The 18,630-nt window shown below is 40.9% G+C and overlaps 1 protein-coding gene and 1 long non-coding RNA gene across 5 annotated transcripts in view; one reads left to right on the top strand and one right to left on the bottom strand.

Moving 5' to 3' along the window:
• Positions 1–291: 291 nt before the first annotated feature.
• LOC118243966 (uncharacterized) lies at positions 292–7,189 on the bottom strand. Its single transcript, XR_004777403.2, has 3 exons — positions 5,029–7,189; positions 3,745–3,851; positions 292–920 (listed from the first exon to the last, which is right to left on the bottom strand). It is a non-coding gene; the product is annotated as an uncharacterized LOC118243966 (long non-coding RNA).
• Positions 4,297–18,630, top strand: part of SYNJ2 (synaptojanin 2) — a 64,275-nt gene continuing 49,941 nt past the window's right edge. The window contains exons 1-3 of one of the 4 annotated variants that reach the window (XM_035538605.2): positions 4,359–4,675; positions 12,639–12,725; positions 13,283–13,401. In XM_035538605.2, the coding sequence (XP_035394498.1) occupies positions 4,555–4,675; positions 12,639–12,725; positions 13,283–13,401 (327 nt within the window). In that variant the 5' untranslated portion in view covers positions 4,359–4,554. Of the gene's footprint in view, positions 4,676–12,638; positions 12,726–13,282; positions 13,402–18,630 lie in introns of those variants that run through there. The other 3 variants (XM_035538606.2, XM_035538607.2, XM_035538608.2) reach the window with 3 other exon arrangements.

Raw genomic sequence — 18,630 nt, 5'->3', positions numbered from 1 at the left:
AACAAAGTACCAGATGTCTTTTGCACACAAAGTTCTTTACACAGGCAAGACAAGCGTAACCAACTAGAATAGAAACCTCTTCTCTCAGTTTCACTGGGAATGTAAGAGGTGACAAGAAAAACCCACAGCTACTTTCAGAGCAACACTTGAGCACTTCAGCCTACAAATTCTTCTCTGTGGCAAACTCAGCTTAAAATAAGTTACTCCAATATTAACCAGAAAATGTGAAAACAATAAAAGGTTTTGCATATTAGCAACACAAACTTATTGTTTCAGATGTCATGCAGGAAAAGCTAGGCTGAGATATTTCCCCTATTTCTTCTTTGCTCTGTGTAGTCACAAGTTTCTCGGAAAAAGGCAAAACCCAAAATATTTTCAATGACCTTGCAGGCGCGCACATTTCCTGAGGAATTTGTGATCACTAAGGCCCTTTGGGACCACATGTCAGGTGGCCGTAAGTCTCCAGGAAATGCCCTCACAAGTAATCTTTGATATTTGGTTTCAGAGCTTTAAAAAGAATTACCATTGCTTCTTTTTCCACACTGTTTTTTATTTGTTTCTACTGTATACCAGCATTTTTGTAGGCAAGTCTCCCTGTTTGCATAGATCGCTCGATAGCACATAAAGACAAATGAATACGTGGACATTCATTTGTTCCATGCCCCAAAGCCTAGAATATGGAGTTCACACAGCTCTTCCAGACATCCTAGTAGACAGCTAGGCATAACACAACCAGCTCTCCCCAATTCTGCTCCACTCTGATATTTAACACCTCTGCTGTTCCCCTTCTGTGCCCTTCTGATCAACGTACGTGATCCGTGTCTCTGGACCGATGTTCAAAGCCACCTGCTAATCAGCACGCAGGACTCTGTCATCAAGGTGGTTAGCCAGGCCTCGTAAACATCCATTTCCATAAGGACCTAGGAGTGGAAGTCATTAAATGCATAGCAAGTTTCAGAGGTAAACAAGCAGTTGGGGAGATGAAGGGATTGAAAATAAGAGCGAACTGAGTAATGACTTAGAAGGTAGAAGTGTTCAGAAATCACAGCTGCCCATGGCAGCTGAGGTAACATCTGAATTTCTAATTACAGCAAAAGAACTAGGCTTAAAAATCCATGTACATACAGTATATATATATTCAACACAGTTCGCAACAGGTGAGTTAACAGGAAGCAAACTTTATTAGTTGAACGCTTTCCTTCTACCACAGAGGCTAGCCTTCTAACATATCAGTGCTGCAATTTTGTTTGAATTGCATTTCACATAACTGTGGTCAGCAAACAAGAGATCTTAAGAATTCCTCCCTGCCTGATAGGGAGATCGATAGAAGGATTTCCCTCCCTCTCCTGTAGATACAGGACTTACAAATGGAGTTGGAAGGAAAACAGGAGAGCAAAGGAGTGTTACTGCTGCCAAGAGATAATCCACTCTTCAAACACTCCTGCTGTTCCCTGCATGCAGAACAGCAGAGTTCACCCACTGACCTGTTGCTTCTGTCAGCTAGAGGCAGCAGAAACATCAGAACATCACCTCCCAATATTTAGCTATGAGAACATTCAGATAATGATGCAAAATATTTGTGGCTGCTCAGATGTAGAAAAAGTGATTACAAAAAAAAAGACATGAATGTGAAGAGTGTCAGAGAAACTAATATGAAGAAACTATCAAAGCAAATGATTAAAGAAAAGGAAAAGTTCACTGAGAAAGGAAGATGAAATAAAAAAATATCAAGGAGTCAGTAAAGGTTTATGGCCCATGTGAAAACAGCTGTTCTGGGAAAGAGAATGATTTCACCTGGGGGACTCCTCAGCTCAGGAATTAATCAGTTTCTACATTACTCACATATAAAAGCTCCACAGCAAAAGACAACTCAGCTCCAAACATCACCTAAATGGTGAGCCATTAATCTCAATATTTTCACTTAAATATGGATTTTTGTGTTGAGTGACGTTTGGTTTGGTTAGATGAAAAGGTTTTGTCTACCATAAAACAAAGAAAACCTTTGCATGCCCCCCTTGTATATCAATCAAGCCCCTCACTGTCCTTGGAGTCTTCAAAAAAAAAGGACATGGTCCTAGGCAGCCTGCTCTCAGTAACCCGGCTTGAACAGGGGCATTGGATTAGGCGACCGCCAGAGGTCCCTTCCAGCCTCAACCATTCTGTGATGTTTCTAAGGCAACTGACCTGTGAGATATCTAATTAACTGACTTACTGCTTTTTCAGTAATTGTGACATCACTCCTTTAAAAACACATCTTTCTGTACTTTGGATGTTTTATACCCAGAACCCTCCAAAAAGGTCTGATCATAGCAGGTTTCTTTTAATTCTTTTAATTAAATTTAATTAAAAGGATTCTTTTAATGAGCTTTGTCATTTATGCTGCTAAGGGGGTCCATTTTTCCACCTTCATCTGAGTTTTCCTCTCATATCTTCATTTCCTCACATGCATTTGAGGTGCTGAAAACACTATTATCCAAGGTGCACCAGTTCTTTCACTTCTAGTATTTTGTTCAACAACTCTGACAACATGCTTTTTTAATAATCCTTAATTACGTATTGTTAATTACGTATTGTTGTGGTTTAACCCCAGCAGACAGCTAAGCACCACCCAGCTGCTCTCTCACTCTCCCCAGCTGGGATGTGGTCTCTCACCACATCTCACAAAAGTGTGAAAACTTGTGGGTTGAGATAAAGACAGTTCACTAGGTAAAGCAAAAGCTGTGGTGTACAAGCAAAGAAAAACAAGGAATTCGTTTGCTACTTTCCATTGACAGGGAGGTGTTCAGCCACTTCCAGGAAAGCAGGGCTCATCATGTCATGGTTTCTTGGAAAGACAAACATCATCACTCTGAATGTCCCCCTCCTTTTTTACCCCAGCTTGTATTGCTGAGCATGACACCACATGGTGTGGGACATCCCTCTGGTTATTCTGGGTTCCCTGTCCAACTTGTGTCTCCTCCCCGCTAGCTCCTTGTGCACCCCCAGCCTCCTCACTGGCAGGGCAGCATGAGAAGCTGAAAAATCCTTGACTGTGCAATCAGTGTTCTGCAACAACCAAAAAACATCAGTATGTTTTCATATGTTATCATCAACACCTTCATAAAAAATCCCAAACACAGCATTCTATACACCTCTATGAAGAAAATTAACTTAACTAGGAGAATGATGTGTTCTTGTGAGTTGCTGCAAAAAGCCCTACTGACAAAAACTGCTAATGAATTACAAACATGGGCAAGAGTGACATGCCAGTGCCCTCAAAGTGATGGTTTACTCTCATAATGGAGTTTACAGAGGATGATGAAGCATCATTCCTCAAGGGCAAAAGAAACATCAAAAAAGACTTTTTGTTGTTGTTGTTGTTATTTTTAAACACATAAGTGAATGATCCAGGGCAACTTTTTAAAATCATACGATACAGTTGTCTTTGGCATCTCTGATTATTTAAGTGATTCTTTCAGCATTTTATCTCTAGTAGGCACTTTTCTCTATGAAAAGAATTCACGGTGAAAGATGTAAACAGATTCTTCTTGTGCTTTTTCCATAAGTCAGCTTTAAGAAAGCCATGTCTCTCTTTTCTGTTTAAAAGTACACGTGATTAATTCGCACTCTTTCTTACATCCTCCAAGACCCCCAGACTTTGGGCAAGCTGCGTGCTTTCACTCATCACACTTGTTTCATCTGCGTATAAACAAGATTACTCTTTCTGATAGAAAGCACATCAGATCGTCTCTCATCTGCACGTACTTGCGTATGTGTGCCTAACCTCGTCGATCTATTCCTTATGGCTGAACTCTGCAAATACTTCATCCTCTACAGTTTCAGCACAGATTTGTGACAGGAATCCTGCGAAACTAAAGAAAAAAAAGTAGTATTTTTACACGAAGGGGCACTGTTTTTGATCGTTATTCAAGTCAAAAGGGAAAACGGCGCCTTCCAACCCCAAAAGCTCTGCTGCCAGCCGGCAGGACGGCGTTTTGGAGGCCCGGCCGCAGCCCTCCGTGCCTGCGGGGCGCGACGTGACGGGCAGGCGGGGATGGCTTCACCGCCATGCCGGGGCAGGCCCGGCCGCTCCGCTCCGCCCTGGAAGCGGCGGGGGAACGGAGCCGACCCGGGGCAGCGGCCTGAGCCTCCCGCACCGGCGGGGGAGACGGTTGCGGTGCGTCCAGGGCCCCTCGCTTGTCCCCGGCTTCACGGGGGGCAAACGGCCCGAGGACACACGGAGGGCTGCGGGCAGGGCAGCGGGGCGGTGGCGGCCGCCGCTCCTCCTCCCCGTCCCGGCGGCTCCTACCTGTCCCGGGGGAGGAGGAGGAGGAGGAGCTGCCGGGAGCCGGAGGGACAAAGTTGACTCTCGAAAGTTTCCAAGGGACCGTGGGTGGGAAGAGAAAGGGAAGAGGGGAGGGGAAGGGAAAAGAAGGGAAGGGCGATCCCGGACTCGGCGGGGGACCGGCAGCCGGCAGCTCTCCGCCAGGCGCCTCCCGGCGGCCCGCCGAGGTGACCGCCTGCCGCGGGCGGCCTCCGGGCACCGAGCCTCCCCCGCCGTGCCCAGCGGCCCCCATGGCGCTGAGCAAAGGGCTGCGGCTGCTCTGGAAGCAGGAGCCGGGGCCGAGCGCCCTGCTGGAGGCTCGCAGCCGCAGGGACTGCCTGTTGCTGGAGGCCGGCACCGTGGCGGCGCTCAGTAAGTGCCCGGCGGGGCGGGCGGGGACCCGGTGCGCCACACGCGGGGGGCCCGGTACACGCGTGGGGGCCCTGTGTGGGCACCGGGCTCGGGGCACTCGTCCCGAGCCGCTCACGGCAGAGCCTGGCCCTTCACAGCCCTCCCCCGGGCCTGCTGCTCTCTGCCCGGGCAGTGGAAGGCGCTCACGGGCGTCCTGGGAATTGTCTGGTCCTGGGCTTCGGCACCTGCCGCCCAGGAGTTAATGCAGCGGTAGCGCAGAAAAATGGGGTGATTTGAGAGTGTTTGGGCACGAAAAATGCAGGGGAAGGTGTCGCGGTCGTGCCAGGTTCAATGGTTTGGCACGTAGCGCTTACCTGCGCCTGCAGTGGTGCCGCTGGTTGTGGTGTGGAGGGGGTCTGTGTTCAGGCAGCTCAAAGGAAAGGGGTGAGGCTTAAACCGTGGGTTTTGTGGTAAAAACTGTCCGTACGTTGTGGTTTGTGCAATGCCGGTCACATTGATCACTGAGGAGAGCAACAGGGCACGAGGAAGCTGAATCAGATCTTCCATGGCAGGCGGTGGCAGGACATCCAGGCCAAAATGCCCCATTTCCAGGTGTTAGGATTTATATGAACGGGGAAAACCAACAAGCTGTACGGGAGGCCAATGATTTGCATGAGAACAAGCTCCAAGAGTGCAAATCTTTTGAAGTGTCCTGATAAATATGTTGTTATTGTCACAGCCTGCATTTTTTTAATTGTTATGGGAATGTTATATTGTGTGGTACGTTGAGGGTTCAGTTTCTTGTTAGATTCATTGGTCACGGTGGACATTAATCTGCAGAAAAATGTGTTACATTTTTCTATATGTTTTGCCGTCAGTTTTAAGTGAACTGTCAAAGCGATAGGTCTGGTAGTACTGACCAGCATTTTACTCACTTCCCCTGGTCCAAAAACGTTTTGACATTAAAACTCTCCATTGACATCAATGAATTTTGATCTGGCTTTTGTTATTCTGGTATACATCCAAAGCAATTCCACCATCTAAAGCCAATGTGCATGAATAATACTGAGAGACCAGCGTTCATCTAGCGACCCCAAGCCATTTGTATGACCAGTAGTTGGGAAGATTATTTGTAATCTTACTAATTTAAGGAATCACCAACTTAAAATAGATATTTCTTTCCCAGTGTTGCTATCCTTCATCTAAATAGCCATAGCTAGAAGTGATTAGAGAACTTATACAGTTTCTTTTAAAATACACGTTAATTTGCTACATGAATTTTGAAGTAATGATCTGTATGGTGGCTAGTGTAAAGGCTTGTTTCTCATGCCTTTTGAAAGTCCAATCTCACCTCTTGAGATAACTGTAATCATTTATGCATTGGCACCCAACCTACTCCGTGTTAATAGCTTTGCCATTTTAATTCATCTAGTTTCTCTTCCTGCCTGGGTTTGTTCCTGTATTGTGGGAAGAGCTAGTTTATCCAGTTGAGCCTGTTTAATTCATTTCTTCTCTTTATGAAGCAAAGGACCAGAAAAGGAGGGAAAAACAGCAGTAGGTATTGTGATGGTAAATTTACAAGAATTGCAAAGAAGAAACTCCACAGCCAGGGTGACAACAGAAACAACACGAATTCTGTTTTGACTGGCTTTAGGTTGTTACTGGCCATAAAACACCTCAGTAGAAGATTAACATTTCTGAATAGTGATGCAATATGATGGCCACACAATTTTCAGTTAAACAGTATTTTTAAGGACAGTAGGTTTTTTCCCTTCCTCTTCTCATGATGACGCTGTAGGGTAAAACTTACTGTTTTGCATTTAAAAGTACATTTTGCAAGAGGCTTTATTTTGCAACCCTAAGGCTTTAGACCTGTCCAGAAGGATGGGTGACAGCATAAACAATTCTTCCAGGAATTCGCTGAACTAGAACATCAATAAGTAGCTTCTGTTACAGAAGAAACTTACAGTCATGAAGATTGAGGAAAAATTGTCGTTGATTTAGAAGCTTTTGCTTACACAAGGGGGAATATAGATTCAAAATGCTGTGCTACTTTCAACACGTTACAGTTTTAACACTTCATAGATGAACTGAAATGTATACTAAAGCTAGAGTGCTGAAAATATAGGTATTTAACTTTATTGTAGCAGGTGAAATGCAGTCAAGAGAAGTGCTCCACAGAGCAGCCTCGTGCCTCCCCTGCCGCCTCGGTTGCAGGTAGAGCTGTGTGGTTCCCTGCTAGGGCCGGGGGAAATCAGGGCATAGCCTTGTGGGGCAGGGATGCAAAACCAGGAAGTGGCAGGTATTTACCTACGGATCTTTATTGTACAGAAAGCCGTTTCTGTGCTGTGTGTACATTCAATGTTTACAATTAGTTTTAGTTTTGTAATTATATGTACAAATATATCACTGAGCGGGGTTTTTGAAATCAAACATTAATACTTGTGCAAACATATTGTGAATATATTTCTGTGTGCTATCAAAAACAATGAGCCGTACAGCATGACTCATTTTACTCTTATGCCAGGATATTTATATAACTAGTCTCCTTATTATATTTGTATTTCTAAAACTTACTAAAATTTGTAAAAAGAAAAAAAAATTATAAATTTTTCTGTGGTTTAGTGGTGTTCAAACTTTTCCTGTTTGTGGATTCCTACAAACCATGCACTAGAAATAATCTGCTTGACAGAAGCCTTGCTTTTCTGGGTTACACTGTCAATGTTTCTGTGTTAATATATGTGATATATAACAGGAACCACATGGTCAAGTTCTAGGGGAATGACTTAGAGACTTATCTCTATGTTCTTGACTGCCTGCAGACCACAGGAGTGGCCAGTACAAACCTTTTTTTTTTTTTTTTTTTTTAAACCCTTTCTTTTTTGGCTGTGAATAAATATATTAATATACAGGTATGAAAATATAATCCCTTACTAGAAACAGTGTTTTCCATCTAATATAGAAAGCTGGTGAACCAACCTTTTCAAAATGCTCCTTTTTTGATTTGTTTGCAATGTTTTCAAGCAGGCAGTACACTTTCTAGGAAATATATATGGTAAAAAATATTGCTTAACATTTAGAACATCCAGACTCTCTTAACTGTAAGTCTGCCCACAGACTTCTTCCCAACCCTATGTTGCTTGATGTATATGCTATTACATAATCCAGCCTGACTTGCACAATGCCTACATAGCTTGGATTGGATGTGAATGGGAAGACTTCAGCAGTGAAAGACTATGAACGTAAATGAAAATACAACAAAGGGCTTTGGGTTTGTCCGAGGATGACAGAAAACAGGAGCTGGAAGCAAGTTAATGATCTGAACTCATATAACACCAGACGTTGAACGTATTTCTAGGTTATTATGCTGGACATAGTGTATATATTTTTTTTCTCAAGTGTTTTTGTATATGAAACTTGTTTGATTATGCATTTATTCATTCTCATAAAAATTCACACCTCTGTCACCAAAATGCTGAAAGAAGCACAAATAAAGGAAACAAGCTCCTTGATACCCTTGTCACGTCAATCCAATTGGGCTCTACAAATACTTACAAACACTTCAGAGCATGTATGCATGGCTGTACCTACGGCTAAGCAGGTGTCTAAATATTTCCAGAGTCAGGCTGAAAAAAGAGGGAAGAACCAGCATCTGTAAGCCAGTCCCAGGCTTTTTTTATTAAAGAGCTCTTTCTGTGGTTTTACCTGGAAGTTTTAGGTTTCTATGTCTGTCCTTAATGTTCGGCTTGGGCTGGTGGTACCTTTCTGCCCCCTTCCTGCAGTCACGGAGCTTCCTGGGCACCGCATGTCTGAGAGCCCTGGTGGTTCCTGCTGAAGCCTGGGAGATGAGCCCTAAGGAAGGGTTGGATAAAGGAAGCTGCATATGCCTGGCCAGCTCCTGCTAGCCATTAAATCGAATTTGCAGCCTGTCTAAGCAGGAAGTCGCACTTGGATAGCAGGTATATGTCTTCTCGTGGTGTTTTCCTTTGGCTCTGAAACATTTTATGCTTGGAAAAAGGTCACTTTCAGTTGAGTTTATTATAGCTTGTTTTTATTGAATTATTGTGCACCTTTTGTTTTGCAAGAGTTAATAATTTCACCTAAGATGCTAACCTTATATATAATTTACATCAGGAGATTTTAAATAATTAACATTAAAAAAGCACTTGAGGAATGCACACTGTGTGCAGTTCTCTAATGCTGTTATGAACACACAACACAGTTGTAATTAGTGCAGAAGGGTGGATACTCAATTATATGTTTAGTGGAAGGAAAGATTGCTAAAAAGTATCAGTGGGAAGCTTTTGGCGAAGTTTGGTAATTACCAGGTGTACTCTGTAGTACCTGAAGCCATTGTTAAGCAATAAACAAATGCACCATGTATTTGGAAAACTCAACTTGTCCTCCAAGTAGACATCTTCATGGTAAATTTCAATAACTTCTGTAGCACCTACTTCCACTAACAATATATATATATATTTCCATTGTTTGAAAAAGGAAGGATTTTACCTGTGAGTAGAATGTAGTTAGACCTCCATTATTTGTCCTAGGTTTTTAGGCAGACAGCACTCATTGCCTCTGCATTTCAGGCCTTTTGTGAAAGCCCTTACAGAATGAAAACTCTGACAATGGAAACTTCAACAGAAAAACACATAATATTTTTTTTGTTACTGATTAGAAAAGACCTTTGTCTTTGGACATACCCAGCTGTCAAATGTTGTCACTAAGGCAGTGTTTACAATATTGTTCAGCCTCGTCCAATATGCTTTATATTCTCCCTATGTGTCAACAATCCTTCTGTAGTATTTTTTCCCCTTACCTCTGCTATTTGTTCAGCGAAGGCAATAGCACATAGGCTAGCTTTGTTCTGTTTCTAGTCACTTGCTTTCTGATGCCGTCTCTATTGTCCTAGCATTGCTTGCAAATAGTCTAGGAGATGCTTAAGGCCAGGTTTTGGTGAAACTTTAGATTTCTTTAAGAAATTTTATAGATTTTTAAATAGTTCTCTTTAATAATAAGCTACGAAATTGGCTCAAGCCATCTGCAATGTTCTTTAAAGTCAGGCTTCGGTCATCCTTTCAGTGTAACATTTTTTATAGTGGTTGTTGGGGATTCCTCCTCCTCCCTCCAAAAAGACAAAGATGGGCTGGGATACGTGCGGATCCATCTAGGGCTCCCCAGCACTTGGAGGGAAGGCACCGTGCTCTGACCTGCCCACCACCAGGGCACAGAGTGAGACCAGGCCAAGCTGGGGGGCATGAGGGAGGAACGAGCCCCCTGGACCTCGAGGGGCCATTTTGAAGGTTGTGCCGGGGGGGCACTGTGCCTGACCCCTGCTGCGCGGGGCCTGGGCCCTGGCCCAAGCAGAAGGGCAGCGATCAAAGTGCATCTCAGGAGTTCGTGAAGCACCTGGGTGTATAATGGGACCAGAGTCTTCAGTTTCTATAACAGATTATGTTTCTTTTTTTTCCACACAAAAGTTTGGTCTCTGCGCAGTAACATATTGTGGGCTGTCTGCGTGCTGGGTGAGGCCTGAGGAGCGCGCTGCTCTCCAGGGGGCACACAGAGGTGGTGGGGGGAAGATCCCTTTGTCCCTTCTTTGGTTTCTGAATCCAAATTGGTTTAGGAGCAAAATGAACCCGGAATAAATAACAGGATCTGCTATGTGGTAGAAATTTTGGTGAGTTGTTAGCCAGCCAGAAAAAGAGCCAGCAGAGCCCAGAGTCCTCCCAGAGCTTTGCACTGGGAGCCTGCTCCTCTCTTTCAGGCAGCTCCTCTGGTACTGATGCCCTGACCGATGCTGCTGGGCTGGTAAATCCTCTTTTAACTGGTCTGCCCAGGACACAGCCTGTTTCTGTGCCGCTGTCGGCAAAACCCAGCTGTTTGTTTGTCTGCCCTTGGAGAAGTGCCGTGCCAAGAGCTGATGTGCATGTGATGCTGCTGGCTTGACCAAGGAAACTTTGGTGGCTTCTGTACATGCCAGTGTCAGGTGCTTCTTGCCATTAGCTGCATGACTTTTGTGTTGCTTATTTCCACAAATTCTGTTCTTTTGGATCATGTGGTTACCAGGCATGTTAATGGCCAGCTTTCCAACTCGTAATTTTATTTTGAAGAGTATTGCTGTGCTTTCAAGATGTCTCTTAAATGCTTTCAGGTTGTGCCTAGCCTGAAGGTTTGCAAGGTCCTGCATCAGTCTGAGATCTAAATCTCTCACTATTTCTGTCATTCCCTATTTCTTCCTAAAGGTGGAATGTTTGGAGCAAGAATTTAGTGTATGCTTTTTCTTTTTTTCTTTCAAACTATAGAGTTTGAAAGAGGAGAACAAATTTAAGAAAAATATCAGTATCTTTTTGCTGCTTTTTTTCTAGTTACTGAATATGACAGAGAGACATTACTTTTTTAACCTCTTGTCTTTTATTTAATACATAAGAAAGGCCTGACAATCTTTTTTTATTTTTTTGATGAGACACTCTATCTTAACTGTTGTTGCAGAAGTTTTGTCTGAAGTGAGCTTTCAGAGTCTCAGCTCTTAAGAGATGCTGTTACTGAATATTTAAACTGTTGCTCTCCAGAGGTTTACATTAAACAATAAAAATCCCTTTATTTGCTTCCTGTTGCTTATGTTTCACTTCACTGGTGTGTGTGGTATCAACATTTTGCTGGGTTTGTGTGATTCACTCAGTGTTTGTAAGAATGCAAAATAGATTGTGAAAGTCTGGTGGCAAAAATAAAATTGAGAAAAGAATTAACAACTCTTCCTTATTCAACACAGATGCAAAAACAGAGACAAATGCGTTTTCATTTCCTTTGGGGGTTGCCTCTACTAAGGACTCTACAGGAATTGTGCAAGTGGAAGCGTCCTTGCCTTCACTTCAAAATGTCAGAGATGAGATACTTATTTCTTTTCCATGCTTCTCACTGAGCTACTTTGCCTCTTGACGTTCATAAAGAAAAGCCTGCTTCTTTATTTGCTGTCATCCTCTGCGAGCAGTTCAGCTTGTCGTTTATCGGCCAGGGGGTTTTAAATTTTTTTAACTGCTGAAGTTTGCAAGGAGCATAAGATTTTAAAGCGTTAGCTAACCTGTGAAAGAACCATGTGTCTGTTTATTTGCAGTCAAGAAGTAAACGGACGTTTGAGGGTCACAGTCTTGTTTTACTCATTCATGAGGCTAAATTTGCTCCTCATTAGGAAATATGTACAAAATGCAGGCTTACTGGTTCAGGATGTACTTGATTTTTCCCTAAAGTAGCAGTGACAAGCTTGAGGCATGTTCTGGCTTAATATTCAGTCAATCTAAGTGTTCAGCTTGTGCCCATTGAAGTCATTTATTGCAGAAATACACAAATCTTACAACAGCATTTGATCCTCTAATTTTATTTATTTATTTTTAAACAGTTAGTTCTTACTTGATTGAGATATAAGTTTAGTTCCTCTAGAAATCAGCATCCGATTTGCCTACATCAAATTATGTTATCTTGCATAAAAGATTCTGATTCTGTTTGAAATTATGCTGTGAGAATCTGGAAACAGAAACCATCTCTTTTTGTACATCAGGAAAAGATATATTATATTTTAGTTCATGGCCAGGCAATTTTTTGTTGTTGCTCTTGTTTTTGAACAGTGTAAAGTTTAAATATATGTATACATTCCTTTACACATTGTGAAACTAGTGTGGCATCTGCTAACATCTCCACCGTAGAATTAGGGCATTACTAATAATTGTGTGTCCTGGAAAAGTAGTGCGTGCCCTTCTTTTTTCTAGGTTGGTGGGAGGAGAGGCTATATGCTTCTGTCCCATTGCTTTTTAATGTTCTTAAACATTAAAACAACACATGCTGTGTTTTTGCAGCATTTTAGCTCTACTAATGTAATTTTTTTTTCTGACTGAGATCAGCTGGGATGGATTGGTGTAGACTACAGCAATCTTAAAATTTGATAAGGACCAGAACACTAACGTTTGCTGTCTTTTCTTTTGTATCTCAGCTCCAGAAGAAAAGGATGCAATTAAAGGACAATATGAAAAACTCATGGATGCTTATGGCTGTTTAGGAGAGCTTCAGCTTAAATGTGGTAAGTGACCATCTGTATGACTAAGATTATAAAAATGTCCAGACAGTGCTGGCATGCTGTAGCACCAAATGGCTAAAGTTGTCCAGTTCCTTAACATTTCAAAGCTAATTGCAGCTTGTTATGTGTAGTCTGGAAGAGATCTACTTCTTTTTCTATGCTGTGCCAAAAGCGTACTGCCAAGTGATAGTCTAAGCATTTTTGGATTTTTTTTTTGCTTTTGTTTTGTCTGACATTCTTAGCTGCCTGAAGATAATTGTCTCTTTTTTTTTTTTTTACTGCAATCATCCAAGGCAAACTCTGATTTCTCAATTTTTTTTTGAAGGATCATATTTAAACAGTGATTAATCATTGCCATCTGAAACTGCAGATTCCTAGTCTTTGCTATAATGCCCAATTGCCTTTAATTGTGTAATTCACATGGAAAAAGATTTGCAGAAGCAGTCCTTGAACTTCAACTAGTAAGGAATAGTAAGGAATATTTATTGTCATTACTTTAATTTTCTGTACAGTTTGGGAATCTTGATTTAGCAAAGGTTTTGCTATTATGCTGCCTACAGGAATTTTAATGGAAATAGCATGTTTTAGGCACAGGACTGCAGTCACTGATTCGAAGGTAATAGTACCTTGCACAGCAGACATCAAATCCACTGATGAAAAGGATGCATTAAAACAAAAGGTTAGTGGTATTAAAACATGGTATAGTTCAAACTTTTTCTGTGTTCATTAAGGAAAGCTGTATAAGACTTGATCTCGTGGTCTCAGAGTAAACCTTAATTTTGACTTGGAGGAATGACAAGACTGATTTTCATATAACTTAGTGCTTAATCAAGGAATCTGCCGAAGGCAATGGTGGTATAAGCACTGGCTTATTTAGACCAGTACATGTGTATCTTTTTATAGATCACCTACCATTTTATGGCTCAAGGAATATGATGCAAGATTGATCTGAAGAGGTGGCTGCAGTCTGAAAGATTTCTGTGTCGTAATTTAAAACTCCATGCCCGTCTAGTCTTTTAAATGAATGTGGGCTTTTTGTTTGTTTTGTTTCTTGTGGAATTAATTAGGCATTTCTATGGAGATGTATATCAATTTGTTAATGCAATTAAAAATGGAGGATTTGTGTTTGTTTTTTCTTGGCACTTGGACCTGTTTTTCCTCATAGGAGTCTAATTAATCCTGTTGTAATAGCAAAGGAATGCAGCTATTGAAGTCAAGCTCTTCAAGCTACAAATGAGAGTAGTTTCTTGTACGTGATGGGAGCTAAATATATCTGGTTTTAGTCTCCATATTAGAATGTGAATTATTTCAGTTGGGATATGAAATATACTCAGCCTTATCTTTTCTTCTTTTCTCCTTCTATTTCTGTGTTGCCATGTCCCTACTTCTTTTTGAACAACACCTGCTTAACTTCAGTGCCTGTGAAGAGTGAGTCTTTTCATCTCTGAGCTCTGTCACTGTACCTTTGTCTTGTCCTACTGTTAAATTACAAGTCCTGGTACAGGACTTCCTTTGGAAAGGATTGTTTAAAATTGTATTGGTAATTGGATGATAAAAAAAAAAAAAGTTTACTGCTGGAGGTCAACTCCTAATTTTGACTGAGTGAAAAGTCAGGAGGGTCATGCTGTAATGGTAAGCAAAGGTAAGCAAAGATTTTCAGCTGCCGAACATGTTTAAAAAAGCACAGATGATTGCCTGCCTGCTATTTGACCAGTAAAGAAGTAGCCCATTTTTTTCACAGTCTCAGTTAGTTTTTCCATCTTGCCTGTAAGTATACGCCATCCTTTTAGCTGTTGCTTACGTAAAAGATTAATACTACCAAAAATGTATGTAATATAACTTTTTGCTTTCTTAGGTAATATATTCTATGCAAACAAGGGCATAATTGGCCAGCTCTTCACTGACCATCAGTTGTCAGATACATTTTGTTCAGAAGTATCACTAGTGTTTTTTTTACAGCTGGAAATCTGCAGATCACAAGTACTAAATTAACTGAAAATATTTGTATAAGTACATTCCACAGGGATATTAAAAGAGTATATTTGTAGAGCAGAAGGGGAGACTTTTTCAAGACATGAAAGATGTCTCTGAGCACTTCAATTAATCTGTAAATATTGCTACTTAGGAATCCAAATAAATCACATTGTAAGTGTGCCGGAATAGATCTTGCTTTTCACAAGAAAGTAGATGAAATATGTGAAGCTGACTCACAAAGTTAGTGTTTCCCAGCAGTGATAACATTCACTTCTATGTACTTATGTCTGTTAACATGACTCACTGAGTTCTTCTGCTTTCTTTTGTGAGATGGATGGCAGCAGGATGAATTGTACAGTGTTTCGGAGCTGTATCTCAGCCAAGATTTTGCTGCCAAAGAAGATCTTGCAGTGGCAAATACATTTTAAGCAAAGTGTTAAGAGCTGACTTTGCAGCATTTGGTTTAAACACTGTGATGTCAGGAAGGGGTTCGTATATAAAGTAGTATTTCGGCAACATCACCAAGTAGGTTGCTTAGTTTAATACAGCTGCTGTATTTGGGGAGGTGCTCTGAATTAACTTGGCTGTATATACTCTTGCTTTTGTGCATACAATGTGTTTGATGGTCTAAAGGAAGAATTCTCAAAGCAAAAAAGGACAACTAAGTACCTGTTTTCTATTCCTCTTAATCATTTCCTAATATATAATTTTACTTAGGAGAGGGAGAAAGAGCGTCTTTGAGGCTAAAACTGTAGTTTGGAAAATCTTGGTTCTTTTTATGATTCTGCTATAGGTTTCCTCAGAGATTTTCAGCCTGTTGCTTAGAATCAGATCCTCTGCTTCACTCTGTGGCTAATTTTGGAGGGAGATGAGAGGCGTAAATACCTTTGAAAACTGTTTTTCAGTGGACTATAAAGTGAAGTGGAGATATGTGGGGAGTGAAGATGAAATGCAGTGGAAATGAAACATGCCGAGGGAACATAAGGAAATGTCATGACTGTTGGAATGGAGAAGGAATAAAAATTGGAGTGGATTCATTTATAAAAGAAAAAGGCAGTCGAGTGAAATATTGACAGTTAAAAAGGACAAAATAAGAATTGGATATTGCCTTTTCACTGTAGCTCATAACGGGCAGCTCTAAAGTCATCCCATAAACTGCAGGGGAAACAATTGTCTGGAGTCATGTAGACAGGTTAAATACAGAAACTGCAGCTTATTATTGTAGGTGTGACGTACCAGAACTGCATTTCCTGTGGCAGGCTTGCTGAACTTCCATTAAGGCAGTTGGCTTCACAAGAGCTTTTAGAAAAGAAGAAAGGATAGAAGTTATTTTCGTCTTGTTTCTCTGCCAAATATTCTCCCTCTTCTGCCTCCCTTGCGCAACCCAATAAAAGGGCATTCAGTGCATATTGCTGCGAACAATGCATTTCTAATATTTCTTTGAAAGGGTTCTTTACAGATGATAGCGGTGATTTATAGCTGTAACAGGGCAAAATAATGATCTTGGTCACAATACATGAACATTTATATCCATGTATCTGAGATCAAAATTTGGTCCATAAATAAGTTTTAAACATTTTTTTTTTCTTCAGCACTTTCAGTGGATCCTGCTTTTTCATAGGTGTATTGCTATGGAAAGAATGGGCACTAAGGAACACTTCACTTCTTGCTCTGATATCTTTTCAGAGATTTCTTTAAAACATTCAAGATGGTATCCCAAGGAAATGAGAGACATTTCTACAGTCGTGATCTTCTGTTGCAATTCTTATGTTCCTAAATCACTTTCATCTATGTGAAAGTTTAGAAAAGCTGATAAAAAGTAGGACTGTATATTAAATTACTTGTAAAAGGTGTTTTTTTTTAAAGAAAAGATATTTGGTTTCTAAGGTGAGGACATAGTAAAGAGTCCGGAGCTGATACGATTGTTGGTACAAAGTCAAGGGTAGGAGCCACACCTGGAGCCTTGAGCACTTCACAGGAAAAAAGTTTTATGGGATGCTTTTCATTGACCTTAGTGCTGGTCCCATTTATCGTGGACTTTGCAGCTGTCAGCTGAAAGCAGCATGCTTTCTGCTACTGTACGGCACGTTGACATCAAGGAAAAATTACCATAATTTTGCTCCCAGTATACTTAGTTACTTTTTTTTGTGATAACAGTTGTGGGCTTCTGTTTTAAGAAATAAGACTGGAGTTTGGTCTGTCTCCTAGTTCAAATATGCAGGGAGCTCCTGAGAGTAGGAAGCCTTGGTTAAATTTGATTAAAAGTTTTCTCTCCGCCCCCACCCCCCCTTTTCTTTTTTAAATCCATTTAGCTATTGACGTTTTGGACAGAACAAACATAAATACCCTGCATACTGTTTAACTCCTTTCAAAAGTTGTAGTCCCATAATGTGCTTTATAATGCTGCTGCCAGGTGGATCTGACTGGACTGTATGAAGTATTTTCGTAGTGACTGGTGTTAGTATGGGACTTCAAGTGCTCCTTGCATAAGAACAGTTTCACTGGAAACTTCAGTAGTATTTTTAATGTATTGGTAGCGAGCTGCAGTTTTGAAAAATTTAGGCTGCAGGAATTAATGGAATAGTCTTGGCTGTTTTAAGGGGAAATATCTTTCTGCTTTAAGGAATGTCTGGATATTTCAATTTTATTAAAATTGTGATATTTTCAGAGTTAGCTCAGCAAAAACAATTCTTTTAAAAAATCCTCTCTTTCTCGTGCTGTGGCCTCACAAATCCTTATACCGTAGGAAATTTCGTGTTGTGTTGAGAGCAGGAGATTTTTTGTGGGGGAGGGTTTAGTAAGCCAGGAATGCAACTTCTTGCATTCTTTTGTGAGATTTACTGGGTAATAAAAATGAATTGTGTAGGAACTAAAAGAATTTTTCAGTAAATTCCTGTCAGCTAAAAATGTTATTTTCCCTCCATTGAATGACCAATTACCCAAGAATTTAGCATCTGCAATTCTTAGAAATGGAGAAAATCAATTTTATTTTGCTTCTTATAAAAGTTACTTGCACCAGTAACAGCATCTGTCCTGGCTGGAGCAATTTCTCCTTGTAAATTTAAATGCATTTAGGTAGGGTTGTGGTTGATACTTCTGTTTCCATGTTAAGTAGTTATTTTTCAACAGGAAATGTTATGGCCTGTTGATGTTTACATACCAGAAAAGAAACCACACTGGCTTTTTAAAGTTTAAATTTAGATGTAAAAGGATTGTGGTTTGTTTGTTTGTTTTTGTTTGTTTGTTTTAGTATATCCACAATGATAATCAGACTTCCAGTGACTAGCAATAAGCAGAAGCATTTGTCTTATGTCTGGTAATGTTAAGTTTCTGCCATACGAGGTACTGTTTGGATATGTAATAGTTCTGTTTTTCCTTTGGAGTAGCATTTTCAAGCTGAGAAAATGCCTAAGTGAAACCGTGAATGGCTGTAGCTTGGTTACCATTTCCATCACAAACTTGTCCAATGCAGTTATCAGTATATTTAAAAACATTGGCAGCTTGGGTCAAAGGGAGAGAGACACAGGGGCCAGAAAGTGTGAGGAAAAACAGATTTGGGATTGAAAGAAGAGACCCCCATATATAAACTGAGGTGCTGGCAAAGAAGGAAGCACAGAGGAAAACTGTATTTTGCAGTGTACGGCTGCATAGCTTAGTGATAAGTAATTTCTTAGGTTTTGATGCAGACATGGTTAGAAGATGGATAGCTGAATAGTGTTTTGGTAGCATTAATTTTGCCCCGTTTTTCTTTAATGTTCTAGGTTGTAAGTGTGAGACATGACACTGTACTCCTTTGCCAGCCTGTCGCTGTTCTAAGGTGTCATGAAAAGTACGTGAAGGATGAAGGCTTCTCTATAATTTGCTACTCCTTTCCAAGTACTGCAGATGGAGTTATTCTGTGGAAGTAAGGGGCTACTACACGGTGGCAGGAAAG

Source organism: Cygnus atratus, chromosome 3 (genome assembly GCF_013377495.2).
Source record: "Cygnus atratus isolate AKBS03 ecotype Queensland, Australia chromosome 3, CAtr_DNAZoo_HiC_assembly, whole genome shotgun sequence".
NCBI lineage: Eukaryota > Metazoa > Chordata > Aves > Anseriformes > Anatidae > Cygnus > Cygnus atratus.
The sequence above is the reverse complement of the archived record's forward strand: the minus strand, read 5'-3'. Positions and strand labels throughout refer to the sequence as shown.